The sequence below is a fragment of the Pipistrellus kuhlii genome, unplaced genomic scaffold (genome assembly GCF_014108245.1).
Source record: "Pipistrellus kuhlii isolate mPipKuh1 unplaced genomic scaffold, mPipKuh1.p scaffold_m20_p_3, whole genome shotgun sequence".
Classification (NCBI taxonomy): domain Eukaryota; kingdom Metazoa; phylum Chordata; class Mammalia; order Chiroptera; family Vespertilionidae; genus Pipistrellus; species Pipistrellus kuhlii.
In genome coordinates, this window is record NW_023425529.1 from 91044801 (window position 1) to 91064218 (window position 19418).

General features: G+C 44.7%; 1 protein-coding gene across 1 annotated transcript in view; it reads right to left on the reverse strand.

Annotated features, from left to right (window-relative positions):
- Positions 1–513: 513 nt before the first annotated feature.
- The window catches only part of LOC118729578 (proline-rich protein 19-like), a 35105-nt gene continuing 16200 nt past the window's right edge, over positions 514–19418 (reverse strand). The window contains 3 exon segments of the mRNA XM_045587776.1: positions 514–1023; positions 1025–1103; positions 1106–1713. Of these exon segments, the coding sequence (XP_045443732.1) occupies positions 564–1023; positions 1025–1103; positions 1106–1713 (1147 nt within the window). The 3' untranslated portion in view covers positions 514–563.

Below are 19418 nucleotides of genomic sequence, written 5' to 3' on the forward strand. Positions count from 1 at the left end.
GTGCACTGTCCTATGAACCTGGAGGTAACAATTCAATTCCCTGTCAGAGCACATGCCCAGGTTGTGGGCTCAATCACCAATGGGGGGTGGGAGGACATGAAGGAGGCAGCCAATTAATTATTCTCTCTCACAATTGATGTTTCTATCTCTCTTTCTCCCTCTCCCTTCCTCACTGAAATCAAAAAAAGAGTATATTTTAAAAAGAACAGGAGGACTGCTTAAGGGAGCTAGCTGTATGAAAACCTGAAACATAACAATATTCGCATAATAGTTGTGACAGAAAGGGAAGAAAAGGAGCAAAAAATAGAGAACGTGTTTGAAAAAATAATGGCAGAAAACTTTCCTAATCTGATGAAGGAATGAGTTGTAAAAGTTCAGGATGCACAGACATTCCCAAGCAAGAAGAACTCAACAGGCCCAACCCCAGACACATCATAATTAAAATGCCAAAAATTAAAGACAGAAAATCTTTTTTTTTTTTTTTTTTTTTTTAAGAGGACCATGAAGGAAGGTATTTTATTGAGGTGACTGGGAGTGCTGCCCCTATACCAGCATTAGTCCCCTTAGTACAGTCTCATGGGTGGAAAGGACCAGGCCTCTGGGCTGCTCTGGGCCACTGTATAGGAGAGGCTGGGCAGTGGGGCAGGGGGACAAGGACTCCAGTCAAGGGCAGAGGTTTGGGAAAACAAGGGGGATGGTAGCTGAGGCAGGGACTGTGGCGTGCTGACCCCACGGGGCCAGGAAGGAGGTGGTGTGGCTACTAGCCAGATGCTTTTCAGCAGGTCAAAGGCTGTGGGAGGGCCCCAGGCAACCGGAGATGTGGAAGGCAATGTGGGTGGCCAAGGACCTTTCGGTGGAGCCAGGCTCACTCTGTGTGTAGTGAGAGTGCTGGAGGTATGAGGCTCAGCAAAGGTGAATTCCTTTGTCCCCTGTCCTCCTCTCCTCCTCTGCCTTCCTTCCCCTGGGGCCTGCTCAGGGCTGTTGATCCTTCATCTCTCAGAGTCCTCAGGCTTGGTCCAAGGATGGCTGGCAGCCTCGGAGCACCAGGGTAAGGTCGGGCACACAACCATGGCATACCTGTAAAGTACCCAGGATGGCATCCTGGCCTCTTGTACTAGGTTCCTCCTGGGGAAGGCCTGTGGCAGAATCAGCTGGCCCTGCAGCTCCCCTAGCAGCTGCCCCAAGCCAGGGAGCTCTAGGGGACTAGGTGGGCCTGGGCCAGAGTCTCCAGGCACCTGGTTCTCCTTGCCTCTTGACTGTGGGCCTGGTTCTTGGGCCCTGACTGGGCTTGGGGAAGGCTTGCTGGGTAATGTGGGGGTGTCTGGTTCCAGTGACCCACTGCTCGGCAGCCTTGCCACATCCAGAGATTTCACCTCATGGTTGAAGAGACCCCGGTGCTCCAGGCTTAGCCGGCCCTGGGTTATGACCACTAGCTTGGTTGCAGTAGGGGCCACGTGGTCCTGGAGGTCCATGGGTGGATTCCGACTAGCCACAGGAGGCTCCTGATGAGCCAATGGCCGGCAGCTGCCCACCAGGGACTCATTTCGCTCCCGTCTGGTCTTCCGACGGCGGACCCGACCAGGTTTCTCAGCTCTCTGGAAAGACTGCGGGGCTGGCCCTCGGGGGTCCACAGAGTCCGTCTCCTGTCCCGGTGAACCTGGTCCCTTCCTTCTAGCCCACCCTACCCCACCACGCTGTGGGGTGCAATGGCTTCTGTTTTCCGAGGAGACCCCAGTTCACTACGCGCCTAGCGCTCTTCCGGCCTCGCTTCCAGAGAGAAAATCTTAAAGGCAGCAGGGGAAAACAATTTTTCACCTACATAGGAGTTCCCATTAGGCTGTCAGCTGATTTCTCATCAGAAACTCTATAGGCCAGCCAAAACCGGTTTGGCTTAGTGGATAGAGCGTCGGCCTGCGGACTGAAGGGTCCCGGGTTTGATTCTGGTCAAGGGCATGTGTGCAGGAGGCAGCTGATCGATGTTTCTCCCATCGACATTTCTAGCTCTCTATCCCTCTCCTTTCCTCTTTGTAAAAAATCAATAAAAATATATTAAAAAAAAAAAAAAGAAAGAAACTCTATAGGCCAGAGGAAATGGCATGAAGTACTCAAGGTAATGGAAAACAAGGATCTGAAACCAAAATTACTATATCCAATCCAGCTATCATTCTAAATAGATAAAGAAATAAATAGCTTCCCAGACAAAAAAAATAAAAAGCGAAATGAGTTCATTACCACCAAGCCAGCATTACAAGAAATGCTAAAGGGACTTCGGTAATCAGAAGAAGAAACAGAAGTGAAATGCAGGCATACAGAATTGAAATAGCAATAAATAAGTACCTATTCAAAAAAAATAAAATAATTACCTATTAATAATAACCTTACATGTAAATAGATTAAATGCTCCAATAAAAAGATATAGTGTAGCTGACTGGATGGATACAAAAACTTTACTAATTATATGCTATGATACATCCACTTCAGAACCAAAGACATACACAGGATGAGAGTGAAGGGATGGAAAAAATTTTTCAGGCAAATGGAATTGAAAAAAGCTTGGGTAGCAATATTCATATCCAACAAAATAGAATTCAAAATAACAGCCATCGCCAAGATAGGTTTGGCTCAATGGATAGAGTGTCGGCTTGGGGACTGAAAGGTCCCGGGTTCGATTCCGGTCAGGGGCATGTACCTTGGTTGCGGGCATATCCCCAGTGGGGGTGTGTGCAAGAGGCAGCTGATCGATGTCTATCTCTCGTCGATGTTTCTGACTCTCTATCTCTCTCCCTTCTTCTCTGTTCAAAATCAATAAAAATATATTTTTAAAAATAATAATAAAAATAAATAAATAAAGGCCATCATGAGACAACAAAGGTCATTATATAATACTAAAGGGATCAATCCAGTATGAAGATATAATCCTGATAAACATATATGTACCCAATATACAAGCACCCAAATAAAATAAATAAAAAAACTTCTAAAAGACTTTAAGGATGAGATTAACAATCATGCAGACATAGTAGGGGACTTTAACACCCCACTCACTTCACTGTATAGACTTTCCAGACAAAAAAATAAACAAGGAAACAGTGACTCTAAAGTACACACTGGATCAGATGGATTTAATTGACATTCATATAACATCTCACTCCAAAGCAGCAGAATATACATTCTACTCAAGTGAACATGGATCATTCACAAAGATACATCACATGTTAGAACATAAAACAAGTCTCTACAAGTTTAAGAAGACTGAAATAATATAAAGCATCTTCTCAAGTCACAGTGGAATGAAATGAAAAATCAACTACAGTAAAGACACTCAAAAACATTCAAACACATGGAGACTAAATAGTATGTTTTTTAAACAATGAATGGGTAACCAATGATATAAAGAAAGAAATTTAAAAAAAAAAACTCCTGCAAAGAAATGAAAAGAATACACAACAACACAAAATGTCTGGGACACAGCAAAAACAGTTCTGAGAGGAATGTTCATAGCACTAGAGGCCTACCTAAGAAAACAAGAAAAATCAGCAATAAACTATTTAACCCTAAAACATAAAGAACTGGAAAGAGAACAACAAGAAAAAGCCAAAGTAAGTGGAAGGAAATAAACATTAGAGCAGGAATAAATAACTTAGAGATTAAAAAAAAAATTAATGAAATCAAAACTGGTTCTTTTAAAACATACACAAGATTTATTAACCCTTAGCAAGACTTATCAAGAAACAAAGAGAGCCGAAACTGGTTTGGCTCAGTGGTAGAGCATTGGTCTGCAGATTGAAAGGTCCCAGGTTCGATTCTGGTCAAGGGCATGTACATTGGTTGCGAGCACATCCCCAGAAGGGGATGTGCAAGAGGCAGCTGGTCGATGTTTCTCTCTCACTGACATTTCTAGCTCTCTATCCCTCTCTCCTCCTCTCTGTAAAAATTCAATAAAATATATTTTAAAAAGAAAGAAAGAGAGAGAGGACCCAAATAAATATAAAAACAAACGAATGTGGTGAAGTGACAACTGATACCACAGAAACACAAAGGATTGTAAGAAAATCCTATGAAGTTATATGCCAACAAGCTGGACAATGAGGATGAAATAGATAAATTTCTAAAAAATACAATCTCCCATAAATGAAGCAGGAAGAAGCAGGAATAAGCAGAAAACCTGAATAAGACTATAACAACTGATGAAATAGAAGCAGTAATTTAAAAACCCAGAGCAGAGGAGATCCAAGATGGCTGCTCAGGTAGACACCTAACTGCAGCAGCACACAACAATTTCAATGGAATACAACTAAAATGTAGAGTGGACATTGCCCAGAGCTACAGGTAGTAGACTGACTGAAAATTCTACAACAAGAAGGAAAGAGAAAACCAGAAGGAAAATCAGATGAGCTGAAAAAAGCCTAAGGTACGGAGACATGCTGTGCGCTTGCACGCACACACGCGCGGAGAGGTCACAACCAGAGAGGAGGAGAAGGCTGGGTGCTGCCTGGTGTTCCCTAGCAGGAAGGAAATAAAACCCCCAGCCTGGGCTGAACCCCCGAACCAGCAGTGCTGAGCCCCAGATATGGGCCAGACCCTGGGTACCCAGACTCGGGCAGGGGGAGACGGGGCTGTGAGGCGGAATCCCAGGGGAGCGGCGAAAAGCTGGGCCCCCAGAGTCACGCACATTGCTCGCAGAGGACGGAATGTTGACTCTGATGCTGGATTGCCCTAGCGGGAAGAAACAAAGCCTCCGGCGGTGCTAAGCCCCACTCTCGACTGCCCCGAACTCCAGTTCTGGGCCAATCCCTGGGGACCCAAGCTCAAGCAGAGGGAGACGGGGCTGTGAGGTGGAGTCCTGGGAGAGCGGCAAAAGGCCAAGCCCCCGGAGTCACGCACATTGCTCACAAGGGAAGGAATGTTGACTCTGATGCGGGATTGCACTGGAGGGAAGGAAATAGGAGCCACGGCCGGCTCAGGCAGAGGGAGACGGGGCTGTGAGGTGGAGTCCTGGGGGAGTGGTGAAAAGCGGAGCCCCCGGAGTCGCGCACATTGCGCGCACAGGACAGTCTGTTGACTCTGATGCTAGACTCCCCTAGCAGGAAGGAGAAAAAAAGCTCCAGACTGGAGGAACGCGACGAGGAGCAGGAGCCCCTGCCAGACACCGGCCAGCCGGGCGCCAGCAAGAAACCGGACGACGGGGCCCCCAGTGGGGGCGGTGCCCCCGAGCCTTCGACCGCTGAGCGCGGGCAGTGGAGCCAAGGCCGGGGGCTGCTTCCTGGGCAGCAGTGCGAACCCCGGAAACAGGCTGAAGCAGTGCAGGAGCTTGCGGAGAACAAAGGGGTGCCACAGGCCAACCTGCTGAGCTCCCAGGACAAGGAGGAAGAAACCGAAGAAGTTCTCAATGTGAAGAAATCAAATGAGAGCAAAAGATAGTAAAATTACTTAGAAAGAATACAAAGAAGATCTTGAAAAATCAAAGACTAAGTCAGAACTCAACTCACCAGCCAACGTTGCAACATAAATGCGTTTTTAAAAAAATAATTTAAAAAAAAAAAGGACAGAATGTTGGAACAGCGGCGGCCAGGCCTAGAGTGGCCAGACACAAGGCAGTGGCAGCCGGGCCTGGAACAGCAACAGCCAGGCCCCAGAGCAGCAGCAGCCAGAACCAGAGCAGCAACAGCCAGAGGCCTGGGGCAGCCAGACCTGGGGCAGTGGCAGCCAGGCCTGAGGCGGAGGCAGCCAACCCCAGGGTGGCCAATATAGGAACACCCAGACCCGGAGTGGCCGGGTCCGGAGCAGCCGGGCCCGGAGCAGCCGGGTCGGGAGCAGCCAGGCCTAAAACAGCAGTAGCCAAGGCCGGAAGAGGCCAGGATCGGAGTGGCCGGGCCCGGGGCAGCCGGGCCCAGAGCAGCCGGGTCAGGTGCGGCCAGGCCCGGAGCAGCAGCTGCCAGGCTGGGAGCATCCAGGCCCGGAGCGGCCGGGCCCGGAGCAGCTGGGTCGGGTGCAGCCAGGCCTGGAGCAGCAGCTGCCAGGCTGGGAGCAGCCAGGCCCGGAGCAGCAGCAGCCAAGTCTGGAGCAGCCAGGTCGGGAGCGGCAGTGGCCAGACCCAGAGCAGCTGGTTGTGGAACGTACCAGAGCAACAGAGGCCAGGCCCGGAGCAGCCAGGCCCAGAACAGCTCGCTCCTCACCTGCCCCCGCCCCAAGGCTGCCTCTCAGACATGGCTGGAAACTTGTGCGGGAACTTGAGGGTCTGCTGAATCAAGTGATGAAGGCTTAGATCTGGATGTGTTGAGTTAGTATAGCGCTGGGGTGTTGATCTGTGAGTGCCTTGGATAGGGCCTGAATGAGGCTGGTTGACCTATAATATTTGGAAATGTCTTTTGTGTGAAGTGTATCATTGGGCATGTGGAGGTATTATTGATATGAGAAAAAACTAAGTAACTGATTTACTATCTGAAAAGGGATTTACTATCGGGGAAAGGGAGGGAGGAAGAGACTGAACATAAACCATGCACCTATGGATGAGGACAATGGGGGAGGGGAAGGGGGCGGAGGGTGGGGTGGGAACCTGGAGGAGGGGGGAAGAAATGAGGAACCTTTGTAATAATATGAACAATAAAGATTGATAAAAAATAATAATAAATTTAAAAAAATTTAAAAAAAAAAAAAAACAGAGCAAAGAAAAGACCCATTTCGGATGGCTTTGCAGGGGAGTTTTACCAAACATTCAAAGAAGATCTAACACTTAGACTCCCCAAATTATTCCAAGAAATTCAAGAGGAAGAAACACTTTCCATTTCCTTTCATGAGGCCAGCAATATCCTATTTCCAAAATCAGATCAAGACACTGAAAGAGAATTACAGGCCAATATTCCCAATGACCATAGATGCTAAAATCCTCAACAAAATATTAACAAATCAGATCCAGCAAAATATTTAAAAAATCATACACCATGACAAAATGGGATTTATTCCAGGGTTTACAATATTCACAAATCAGTACACATAATACATCGCATAAATAAACTGAAAGACAAAAATCACATGATCATATCAATAGAAACAGAAAAATCATTCGATAAAATCACACTCCTGCCGAAACCGGTTTGGCTCAATGGATAGAGTGTCGGCTTGGAAACTGAAAGGTCCCGGGTTCAATTCCAATCAAGGGCATTGGTTGCAGGCACATCCCCAGTAGGGGGTGTGCAAGAGGCAGCTGATCGATGACTCTCTCTCATCGATGTTTCTAACTCTCTATCTCTCTCCCTTCCTCTCTGTACAAAATCAATAAAATATATTTTTTTTAAAAATCACACTCCTATTTTTAAAAAGTATTTTTTTATTGATTTCAGAGAGGAAGGGAGAGGGAGAGAGAGAGAGAAACATCCAATATAATAAAAGCTTAATATTCAAATTAAAGGCCATCATGAGAGAACAAAGGTCATCCAATTGGACGTTCAACCAATCAAACTGTAATATGCTAATAATATGCTAAGGTCACTCATCCACTTTCTTTGATGTCCCTGTCCACAAGGGAGCAGATGCTCAATGCAAGTGTTGCCCCTTAATGGCCAGTGCTCTCCCACAGGGGAAGCGCTGCTCTGTCAGAAGCCTGAGCCTCTCCCGCCTCTACTGCAGTGCTAAGGATGTACGACTGCCAGCTTAGGGAAGCAGGCTTAGGCCCAGAGACATCCCCCGAAGGCTCTCAGACTGTGATAGGGCTCAGGCCAGGCTGAGGGACCCCCCCACAAGTGCACAAATTTCATGCACCAGGCCTCTAGTCAATGATATAAGAGAATCATTGATTGGCTGCCTCCTGCATGCCCCACCCTGGGGATCAAGCCTACAACCCACGCATGTGCCTGACCAGGAATTGAACAAAGAACTCCTGGTTCATAGGTCAATGCTCAACCACTGAGCCACGCTGGCTAGGCTCACTCCCATTTTTGATAAAAAGTCTCAGCAAAGTAGGAATAGAGGGAGCATATTTCAACATAATAAAGGCCATATATGCTAAACCTACAACAAATAACTCTTAGGCAACCCTGCTAGTGGTTCTCAATCTGTGGGTGGAGACCCACAAGTTGAGAACAGCTGCTATAGAGCCTAAGACCATCGGAAAGCACAGATATTTACATTACAATTCATTAATAAAATTACAGTTATGAAGTAGAAACATTTTATGGTTGGGGGTCACCACAACATGAGGAACGATATTAAAGGGTCATGGCATTAGAAAGGTTAAGAACCACTATATTAAACAAAGTATAGCCGAAATCGGTTTGGCTCAGTGGATAGAGCATTGGCCTGCAGAATGAGGGGTCCCGGGTTTGATTCCGGTCAAGGGCATGTACCTTGGTTGCAGGCACATCCCCAGTGAGTGATGTGTAGGAGGCAGCTGATCGATGTTTCTCTCTCATTGATGTTTCTAACTCTCTATCCCTTCCTCATCCTCTCTGTGAAAAATCAATAAAATATATTAAAACAAACAAATAAAAAAAAACCACAAAGTTTAATATGCTGATGATATGTTAAGACCACTCAACCACTAATTCTGTTGTGCACTGACCACCAGGGGCCAGACACACACTCCAACCAGTAGATTAGCTTGCTGCTTGGGTCCAGTCTATTGGGTCTGAGTGAGATGGGCAAGAAACGACCTGGTGCCCTCCCACATCCCTCCCCTACTCCTATCATGCACTTGTGGGGTCTCTTGACCTGGCCTGCACCCTCTAGCAATCTGGGACCCTTCAGGAGATGTCAGAGAGCTGGTTTAAGCCCAATCCTGCAGGCCAGGCCTAGGGGGCCCACTGGTGCACAAATTCGTGCACTGAGCCTCTAGTTTATAATATTTAAGTCTAAACATATCATTCTTTTTTTTTTAAATAAATCTTTATTGTTGAAAGTATTACATATGTCCCTTATTTCCTCCATTTCTCTCTCTCCTCCACTGCCAAGCCTTCCCCACTATATTGTCTGTGTCTCTGGGTTATGCATATACACTTATAAATTCATTGGTTGATCACTCCACTCTTCCATCCTCCTCTGCCTTCCCTCAGAAGTTTGACAGTCTATAAACATATCATCCTATCTAATAAAGAGGTGAAAATATGCTAATTGATTGTCACCCCTTCACAAAGATGAAGGAAATTGTGGTGGGGGGGGGGGGGGGAGGGAGAACCAGGCCTACAGAAGAGGACAGTTGGTGGGGAACACACCCACAGAGAAGTACAGTTAGGGAGACCCAGGCCTGCAAGGGAGGGCAGTTGGGAGGGACCAGGCCTGCTGGGGAGGGCAGTTGGGGGGGACCAGGCCTGCAGGGGAGGGTAGTTGGTGGTGACTAGGCCTGTAGGGGAGGACAGTTAGGGGCAACCAGGCTGGCGGGGTAGGGCTGTTGTAGGTGATCCGGCCAGCAGGGGAGGGCAGTTGGGGGCAATCAGCTGGCAGAGCAGCAGTCAATCAGGCTTACAGGGGAGTGGTTAGGGGATGATCAGGCTGGCAGGCAGAAGTGGTTAGGGACAATCAGGCAGGCAGGCCAGCGATTAGAAGCCAGCATTCCCAGATTTTGAGTGCGATGTTCGCCTTCCAATTTAGGACTGATCCCACAGGGGAAGGGACATGCCTGAGGGGTCTGAGATTGGATAAGGTGAATGCTGGACTTAGAGACATCCCCCTAAGCCTGCTCCCCCTCCCCCAATAGATCATGGAAGACCTTTCTGAGGAAGTAACATTTAAAAATGAAATCTGACTAAGTACAGCCCATTAGAGTAACAGGGGAGTATTGTTGTAAATAGCAGAAAAGGCAAGAATTCAACTTGTCTTAGGAATTGGAAGATGAATAAGGTAGAGTGCACTACTCAAGGAAAGAGTGACGTCAGATGGAAGTGAAGAACTAGACAAGAGTAGGTTCAAGTGAGGCCTTGTAGGCCATGCTAAGGAACTTGAATTTTATTCTAGTGCATAGAGAAACCATAAATAAGGTTTGAAGTGAAATAGTCATAAAATATGATGTAGATTTGAAGTAGATAAGGCTGGCCACTTGTGGAGAATGGCTGGGAGGTAGCAAGTGTTGATCTTAAAATGCAAGCCATGTGTTTCTTCAATAGAAGACTTATTTGGGTCTGGCCAGCATGGTTCAGTGGGTGCGTGTCAATCTATGAACCAGGAGGTTAAGGCTCAATTCCTGGTAGGGCACGTGCCCGGGTTGCAGCTCAATCCCCAGTGCAGGGTGTGCAGGAGGCAGCTGATCAACGATTCTCTCTCATCATTGATGTTTCCTCTTTTCTCTTCCTCTCCCTTCTTCTGTGAAATCAATAAAAAACTATTTAAAAAAAAAAAAAAAAAAAAAAGGAGTTCTTTTGTACAGGGTATGAGGAAGTTGGGGGTGAGGTAGGGGGACTTCTATAATACAGAGTTCTTCAAGTAGGGCTTTCATGATCCACATAGGACTGAGAGCTCCTTATGCAGGCCCTCCTAAATTTTCTTGGTTAAATTCTCTGTCATTAATTTTGACACCAGAGTAAAATTAGAGAAGCTGTTGAGTAGTTTAAGGCAGAATTGATGTTGATAAACTCAGCAATGGATATAGGAGAAGTAAATATATTGGATTTAACAATGAAAGGATGAGGATCACAAAATGCATAAGGAAAGTCTTGTCTAAAATTAACAAGTTACCTTAAAATTTAGATTAAAAAACTTTCTGATATTGAAATTAGTAACAAATCCAAAAAGCTTTGTTCAATAATAATGAGGAGATTCACAGAAAATAGAAGCTATCTATCAAGAAGGAAAGCTGATAGGCAACATCCTAAACAGAACAACAAATTAATCCTAATGTGAATAGATTAGATTATTGACAAAAATGCAGTCTAAAAATTGGTAAAGTAGCCCAGCCGACATGGCTCAGTGGTTGAGCATTTACCTATGAACCAGGAGGTCACAGTTTGATTCCTGGTCAGGGCACATGCCTGGGTTGCAGGGCTTGATCCCCAGTTTGAGCATGCAGGAAGCAGCCAATCAATGATTCTCTCTCATCATTGATGTTTCTCTCTCTCTCTCTCTCAAATCAATTTAATATAATAAAAAGGTGCAAATTGACTGTCATGCCACAACAAAGATGGTAGTGCTCATAACAAAGGTGTGTGTGTGTGGGGGTGTTTCCCTAACACCATGGTCAGCAAACTGCAGCTCTCAGGCCACATGAGGCTCTTTGGCCCCTTGAGTGTGGCTCTTTCACAAAATACCATGGCCCGGGTGAGTCTATTTTGAAGAAGTGGCATTAGAAGTTTAAGTTTAAAAAATTTGACTCTCAAAAGAAATTTCAATTGTTGTACTGTTGATATTTGGCTCTGTTGACTAATGAGTTTGCCAACCACTACCCCAACACAAGATGGCTGCTCCCACAGCAGAGGCCGAGTTCCCAGGGGACCTCAGATTGTACCCCCTGCCCAGAAGGGCTTGATGGGGGACCTCAGGCCACACCCTCCACCCCAGTGCTGGGCCCTGGGGCCCTAAGGTCGCACCCCCCACCATAGCACTGGGCCGGGGTCCTGAGGCTGTGCCCCCCACCCAGGGGGGCTTGACAGGCGACCTGAGGCTGACTGGCAGGTTTTGGATCTCACCCAAGGGGGTGGGGCCAGCTGGGTCTGGGTCTCCTGCAATTTTGAGGTGCACATGGGTGGGCAGGGACTTGACTCTGAGTTCCGCCTTGCACCCCAGATTCTGACAGGTGGAAGATTTTCATATATCTACATTTTACTAATTTTCTTTCATCTCTGATATTTCTATTATAGAGAAAGGGCAAATAGTAATATTAAAATATTTCCTCTAATTCCTTTTTTTTAAAATCAATCTTTATTGTTCATATTGTTACAAAAGTTCCTCATTTTTTCCCCCTCCACCAGGTTCCCACCCCACCCTCTGCCCTTTCCCCACTCCCCATTGTCCTCATCTATAGGTGCACAGTTGATATTCAGTCTCTTCCCGCATCCACCACTCCCCTTTTCCCCCAGAATTGTCAGTCCACTCCCCTCCCGTATCTCTGATTCTATTATAATCAACAGTTAATATTGTTCATCAGGTTTTTTAATTTTCTTGTTTTTTTTTAATTAATAAACTTTTATTTTTAAAAAAATATATTTTATTGATCTTTTTACAGAGAGGAAGGGAGAGAGAGCGAGCTAGAAATGTCGATGAGAGAGTAACATCGACCAGCTGCCTCTTGTACACCCCCTACCGGGGATGTGCCCGCAACCAATGTACATGCCCTTGACCGGAATCAAACCCGGGACCTTTCAGTTCGCAGACCTATGCTCTACCACTGAGCCAAACCGGTTTCAGCCTCAGGTAATTTCTTAACAGAAACTATTCAGGCCAGAAAGGAATGGTATGAACTATTTAAAGTAATGAAAAGAAAGGATCTAAGCCAAGACTACTCTATCCAGCAAGGCTATCATTGAATTTGAAATAAAGAGCTTCCAAGAAAAAAAGACTAAAGGAGTTTATTACCACCAAACCAGCATTGCAAGAAACGCTAAAGAGACTATTGTAAGAAGAATAAATAGAGGAACATAAGCAGCAAGAATAATAAAAAGCTTCATGAAGAGAGAGAGAAGACAGTAGCTGAATAGGCAGACCTTTCTTGCACCTCCTCCCAGGGCCAGACTGGAAATAAAACTAAGTTGGAGAACATTCATCTGGAATTACTGACTGAGCTCCAGCTGAGGAGGAGACATATCAAGGAAGGATAGAAAACATCTGGGGACTGGTATGAAGGGTGAGGTTGAGAGGGAGCTGACCCAGCTTTCATGGGTGTAAAGCTGAGAGTGAGGAGGGATCTCTCAACTACAGGAGGTTTACTTCCCTGAGAAGATTGAGGTCCACTGCCCAGAGCACTAGAGCTGGGACCAGTGGCCACGTAACATCCAGCTGTGAGAATCTGCAGGGCTTCTGGCCGCCTGTGAGACTGGAGTCAGCCAGAAAGAAAGCAAGCCTCAGTTTTTGTTTTCTTTTGTCTTTTTAAACATATTTTTATTGATTTCAGAGAAAAAGAGAGAGGGAGAGAGAGAGAGATAGAAACATCAATGAGAGAGAATCATTGATCAGCTGCCTCCTGCATGCCCCTGTGGGGATCGAGCCCACAACCTGGGCACACACCTCTGACCTGAATCAAACCCAGCACCCTTCAATCTACTGGCTGACATTCTATCCACTGAGTCAAACCAGCCAGGGCTTGTTTTTGTGTGTGTGTTTTTTAAAAATATATATATTTTATTGATTTTTTACAGAGAGGAAGGGAGAGAGAGAGAGAGAGAGAGAGAGAGAGAGAGAGAGAGAGAGAGAGAGCTAGAAATGTCGATGAGAGAGAAACATCGACCAGCTGCCTCTTGCACACCCCCTACCGGGGATGTGCCCGCAACCAATGTACATGCCCCTGACCGGAATCGAACCCGGGACCTTTCAGTCCGCAGACCGACCCTCTACCACTGAGCCAAACTGGTTTCGGCTTGTGTTTTGTTTTTTGTTTTTTGTTTTTTGTTTTTTTTAATCCAGAACACAGGAGTTTTATTAGCAGGTACCCAAAGGTTAGGTGTAGAGAGGTCAGTGAGGGCTTAAGGTGCCTAAGGAGAAACTGGGGGGGAGAAGAGGGGGGACATTGGGGGTGAGGGGAAAAAGCATCATCCAGGAGTCCTACATGATGTCATACCTCCCAAACAGAATTGCATTTTTTTTCTGAGAAGCACTAGGCCCTCCCAGAAGTCACAACACAGGAAAAAGAATAAAACCCTGCCCTAGGTGATACAGCCCACCACAACCTGCCTGATACACCTGGCATCTCCACCTTTGCAGAAGAGACAGCAGCAAAGGCCAAACTTATGGGTTTGAACAGTTTCAGGGCTTGTCTTTGACTGAATTGGGGGTAGAGCCACCCACCTCACTATTCCAGAAACCAAAATAGTGCTTTTTCTGAATGGAAGTTGATAGAAACTCCTAATGTCCAGCAGAACCCTTGCATACACGGATCTCCACTCCACCCCCACCTCCACCCCCACTCCCACCCCCACCGTAAAAAGAAACTACACGAAGCTGAGGGCAGAATAATATTCTGGGACATTCTCAGAAGAGTAGCTCTGGAGTGGGTAAAGATACCCACCACTTCCTGAAATAATCTAGAACAGCATCATCCCCACATGGGAGACCCAAAGGTCTATACTCCCAATTCAGCCTAGAGCCCTTTCAGAAACAGAAATTTGAATGATTAAGCTTGACAGCTGGTTGGCAGGTGAAAGCAAGCAGAGGTGGAGCCCACAGAAACTGAGGCTGACCCATCCCCAGGCCCTCTGCCGCTAACAAACCAGTCTGAGAGTGCAACTTGCCCTCTCTGACTCAAAGCTAAGTCCTGTGGAGAAAGACACAAACTGTAGATCACTGGAGCTTCAACAGGTTGCTGGACCCCCAAAGGAGGACAATTTCTGATACTGGATGGCTCCTAAGTACCTCTTAGGTAGCACGATGTTGGCAGACAGAACAGTCAGCTGCAGTCCTCAGAAGATCAGGAGATCAGGATCCAAAGGCAGCTTCTAGGAGGTACTCAACTCAGCTGAGAGAAATGCACCTTCATTTTTGTTCTTTTTTTCTTCCCTTATTTTTCTTTTTAAAATTTTTTAAATGATTTTTTAAAGTATATTTCCATTGCTTTCAGAGAGGAATGGAGAGGGAGAAAGAGAATCATTGATCTGCTGCCCCTTGCAAGCCCCCTACTTGAAGGTGGAGCCTGCAGGCCAAGCATATGCCCTGACCAGGAATCAAACTCAACCTCCCGGTACATAGGTCTCAGCTCAACTACTGAGCCATGCTGGCTGGGTTCTTTTAAATTTATCTTCTTTCTCTATCTGCATTATTGATTTGTTATTATTTTAGTATCTATTGTTTTTTCAAATATCTAATTTTTTTCCCTTCTCCTACTCTATTTTTTCTTTTTCTCCTGTTTTCTCATCTTTTCTCCTTTTCTAATTTGTGTCTATCTACTTTATCCTCTATTTTCCTTTTCAAATTATTTCTTCCTCTTTTCTTTTTGTTTTTGACATTTTCAACTATCATTTATATTTATATTTTATTTTTAATTATTGTTTTAATAATTCTTTATTACAAAAAGTATTACATATGTCCCCCTTATTCTCCCATTGACCCCTCTAGCCCACCCCGTACCTCTTCACCAGTCCTTCTGTACCCTATTATCTGTGTACAAGGGTCATGCATTTATGTATACAAGGTCTTTGATTACCTTCTAATCATCCACCCACTTCCATTTTCCTTTTGAGATTGTACACTCTGTTCCATGCTTCCATACCTCTAGATCCACTCCATTCATCAGTTTATCTTAATTATGTTCCACATATGAGTTTGATCAGGTAATACTTGCCTTTCTCTGGCTGGATCATTTCAGTTAGCAAGATACTCTCCAGGTCCCTCCACGCTGTCTCAAAGTGTAAGAGTCTTCTTTTTTACTGCTGCATAGTGTTCCATGGTATAAATGTACCACAGTTTTGTTTTGTTTTTTTATAATACACATATATTTTATTGATTTTTTTACAGATAGGGAGAAGAATGGATAGTCAGAAACATCGATGAGAGAGAGATTGATCAACTGCCTCCTGCACACCCCACACTGGGGATGTGCCCGCAACCAAGGTACATGCCCTTGACAGGGATCGAACCCAGGACCTGTCAATCTGCAGGCTGACGCTCTATCCACTGAGCCAAACCAGTTTCGACTGTACCACAGCTTTTAATCCACTCATCTACTGATGGGCACTTAGGCTGTTTCCAGATCGTAGTTACTATAAACTGTGCTATGAATATAGGGGTGCACACATTCTTTCTTATTGATGTTTCTGGTTTCTTAGGATATATTCCTAGAAGTAGGATCACAGGGTCAAATGGCAGATCCATATTTAATTTTTTGAGGAAACTCCATACCGTTTTCCATAATGGCTGCACCAGTCTTCATTCCCACCAGCACTAGGGTTCCCTTTTCTCCACATCCTCGTCAACACTTGTCATTTGTTGATTTCTTGATAGTAGCCATTCTGACAGGTGTGATGTAGTACCTCATTGTTGTTTTAATTGACATCTCTCTGATGACAGTGATTTTAAGCATTTTTTTTCATATGTCTCTTAGTCATCTGTGTGTGTCTATTTAGGTCCTTTGTCCATTTTTTTAATTGGATTGTCTTCCTGTTGGTAAGTTGTATGAGTTCCTTATATACCAGTATATTAGATATTATCCCTTTATCAGATGTATCATTGCCAAACATATCCTCCCATACAGTGAGCTTCCTTTCCATTTTGATGATGGTTTTTGTGCAGACACTTTTTATTTTGATGTAGTCCATTTGTTTATTTTCTCCTTAGATTCCTGTGCCCTAGAAGATGTATCCAAAAACATGTTGCTATGAGAGATGTCTGAGATTTTATTGCCTACTAGAGGCCTGATGCACAAAATCCATGTAAGAGTGGGCCTTCTTTCCCCTGGCTGCCGCCACTGGCTTCCCTTTGGCACCCAGGACCTGGGCACTCAAGAACCCAGGCTTCCCTCACAACCCTGGCTTCCTCAGGAAGGTTGTCTGGAAGGATGTCCAGTCTAATTAGCATGTTATGTTTTTATTCTTACAGACTAGAGGCCTGGTGCACAAAATTCGTGCATGGGGTGGCGGATCCCTCAGCCCATCTGCACTCTCTCCAATCTGCAATATGGGACATCCCTCTTGCAATATGGGACCGCTGGCTAATAACTGCTCGCCTGCCTGCCTGCCTGATTGCCCCAGCTCCTCTGCTTGCCTGCCTGATTGCCTCTAACTTACTCCCTGCCAGGCTGATTGCCCCTAACCACCTCTGCCTTGCCCCTGGCCTAAACCACAATCTGGGCTCCCTCTGCAGGAGGTGACCTCGCCTCATCACCTTGCTGTTGCTGCCACTTCTGTCCACATTGACTGCCTAAGCCCAGGCCCTCGCATCTGCTGCAGCTGCCAGAGCCACAGTCTGCCCCTCTTGTGTGGCGCCAGCCCAGCCCACACCTGCTGTGCAGTGCTGGCCCTAGGCTCTCACAGCCTCTATGGCTTTGTCCTGATGGACATACAAATGGCCATCCAGAAGATGTCTGCTCTAATTAGCATATTACCCTTTTATTAGTATAGATGGTTTCTTCTAGGATTTTTATGGTTTCATCTTCCATTTAAGTCTTTTACCCATTTAGAGTTTATTCTTGTGTATGGTTGTAGTTGGCAGTCTACTTTTATTATTTTGCATGTATCTGTCCAATTTTTCCCAACACTATTTATTGAAGAGACTATCTTGACTCCATTGTATATTCTTGCCTCCTTTGTTAAATATTAATTGAGCTGGTTTTAAATTGCAGCTTGGGGAGGGAGGGGATATGGGGGAGGGAGGGAGGGGGGCAAAAAAAATCATTAAAATATGTAAAAATAAATTAATTAATTAATTTAAAAAAAATAAAATAAATTGCAGCTTGGGTAGATTTTTGGAGTCTCTGTTAGGTTGCATTGATCTATATGCCTATTTTTTTTTGCCAGTACCAGATTGTTTTGATTATGGTGGCTTTGTAGTACAACTTGATATCTGGGATTTTGCTTTCTCCAATTTTGTTCTTCTTTCTGAAGATTGTTGCACTATTCAGGGTCTTTTTTAGTTCCATATATGTTTTGGAGTATTTGTCACCAATCTGTGAAATATGCTGTTGGTATTTTAATAGGGATTGCATTGAATCTATAGTTTTGATGTGGTTGTGTGCAGCAGCAATTTCAGTTGTTTAGCTATGTCGCCTTCTTGGTTCCTCTCCTGCTTTCACCACTCTTATTTAACATAGTACTGAAAGTCCTAGCCACAGCTGTAGGCACCCCAATTAGGCTCATGCTCAGAGTGGCCTTGGCCATTCTAGTGTACTGCCAACAAGGCCTCTGTGCTCCCATTGGCCTTGACTATCCAGGGACCCTGGTGTGATTCCCACAATAGCTAAATAATTAATATATTATATTAGCTTACAGTATGTTATAATATGCTATTTTACTAGTAGTAATATAACATCAGTTCCTACTGAACTACAAGGTTTTTATTTAAACTCATTGATCTTATATTTGTATTTTCTTTGTTTCAGGCCCCAAATCCAAGTTCTCAGAGACGTACTTCTTAGTTGCTTCATCCCACATACAGACACAGCTATCATAGCATAACAATATACATAATATAATCACTGAAAATAATTTAAATTATTACAAAGCTACTTTTTCCTTAGGGAAAACTCAACTTAGCATGCTTGATAAATTAATGTACAATATATAAAGTCACTTGGTGTGGCTAAATGGTTATCCTGCCAACTGAATACAAAAGTTTTGCTTTACTTTCAAATTTTAGGAATGACTTTTTAATTTTTAATTGTGTTTTATAATACATAAAATATTTACATGGAGTACAGGGAAAAATAGAGTTAAAATATTGTCAAGTACTTATATATTTATTTTATTTTATTATTAATCCTCATATGAGGATATTTTTTCCATTGATTATTAGAGATAGTGGAAAGGAGGGGGAAAGAGAGAGAGAGAGAGACATCAGTGTGAGAGAGATACATCGATTGGTAGCCTCCCATATGTATCCTTGACCAGGGCCAGGGATCAAATCTACAACTGAGGCACATGCCATAGACCAGAATTGCACCTGTAATCCTTCCATCTATGGTTGACTCTCTAACCATTGAGGAAACTGGCCAGGGCAGTACTTATAATTTTTAAGAGGAGAGCATAAGTATAATTTACATAGATATATCTAAAGCAAGTATGTATGTTTAAAAATGTAAAAATAGCTAGTAAAAAAAATACAAAAATTAGTAGTAATGAGAATAAGGGAAACTTGAAAAATCACACAAAAGGCAGTATATTATTTGCAATCTATAATAATAAAAGTGCAATATGCTAATTAGATTGGACAGTCAAATGACCTTCCAGAAGTCATTCCAGATGTCCTTCCAGAGGAAGCCAAGGCAACAGGGACCATGGCAGAGGAAGTTAGGGGTGATGAGGCAGACAGGCAGAGTGGTTAGTGGCAACCAGGCAGGCAAATAGGCAAGCAGTTAGGAGCAAGTGGTCCCGGATTGCGAGAGGGATGTCCAACTTCCAGTTTAGGTGGGATTGGGCCTAAACCAGCAGTTGTACATCCCCCAAGGGGTCCTGGATTGTGAGAGGTTATAGGCCAAGCTGAGGGACCTCCACCCCCTGTGCATGAATTTTGTTCACTGGGCCTCTAGTTAGTATACAACAAATTACCCCAAAACTTAGTAGCATAAAAGAGCAAATATTTATTTTATCACAGTCTCTATGGGTCAGCAATTCAGAATCCTACCTGGATGGAATGGCTCA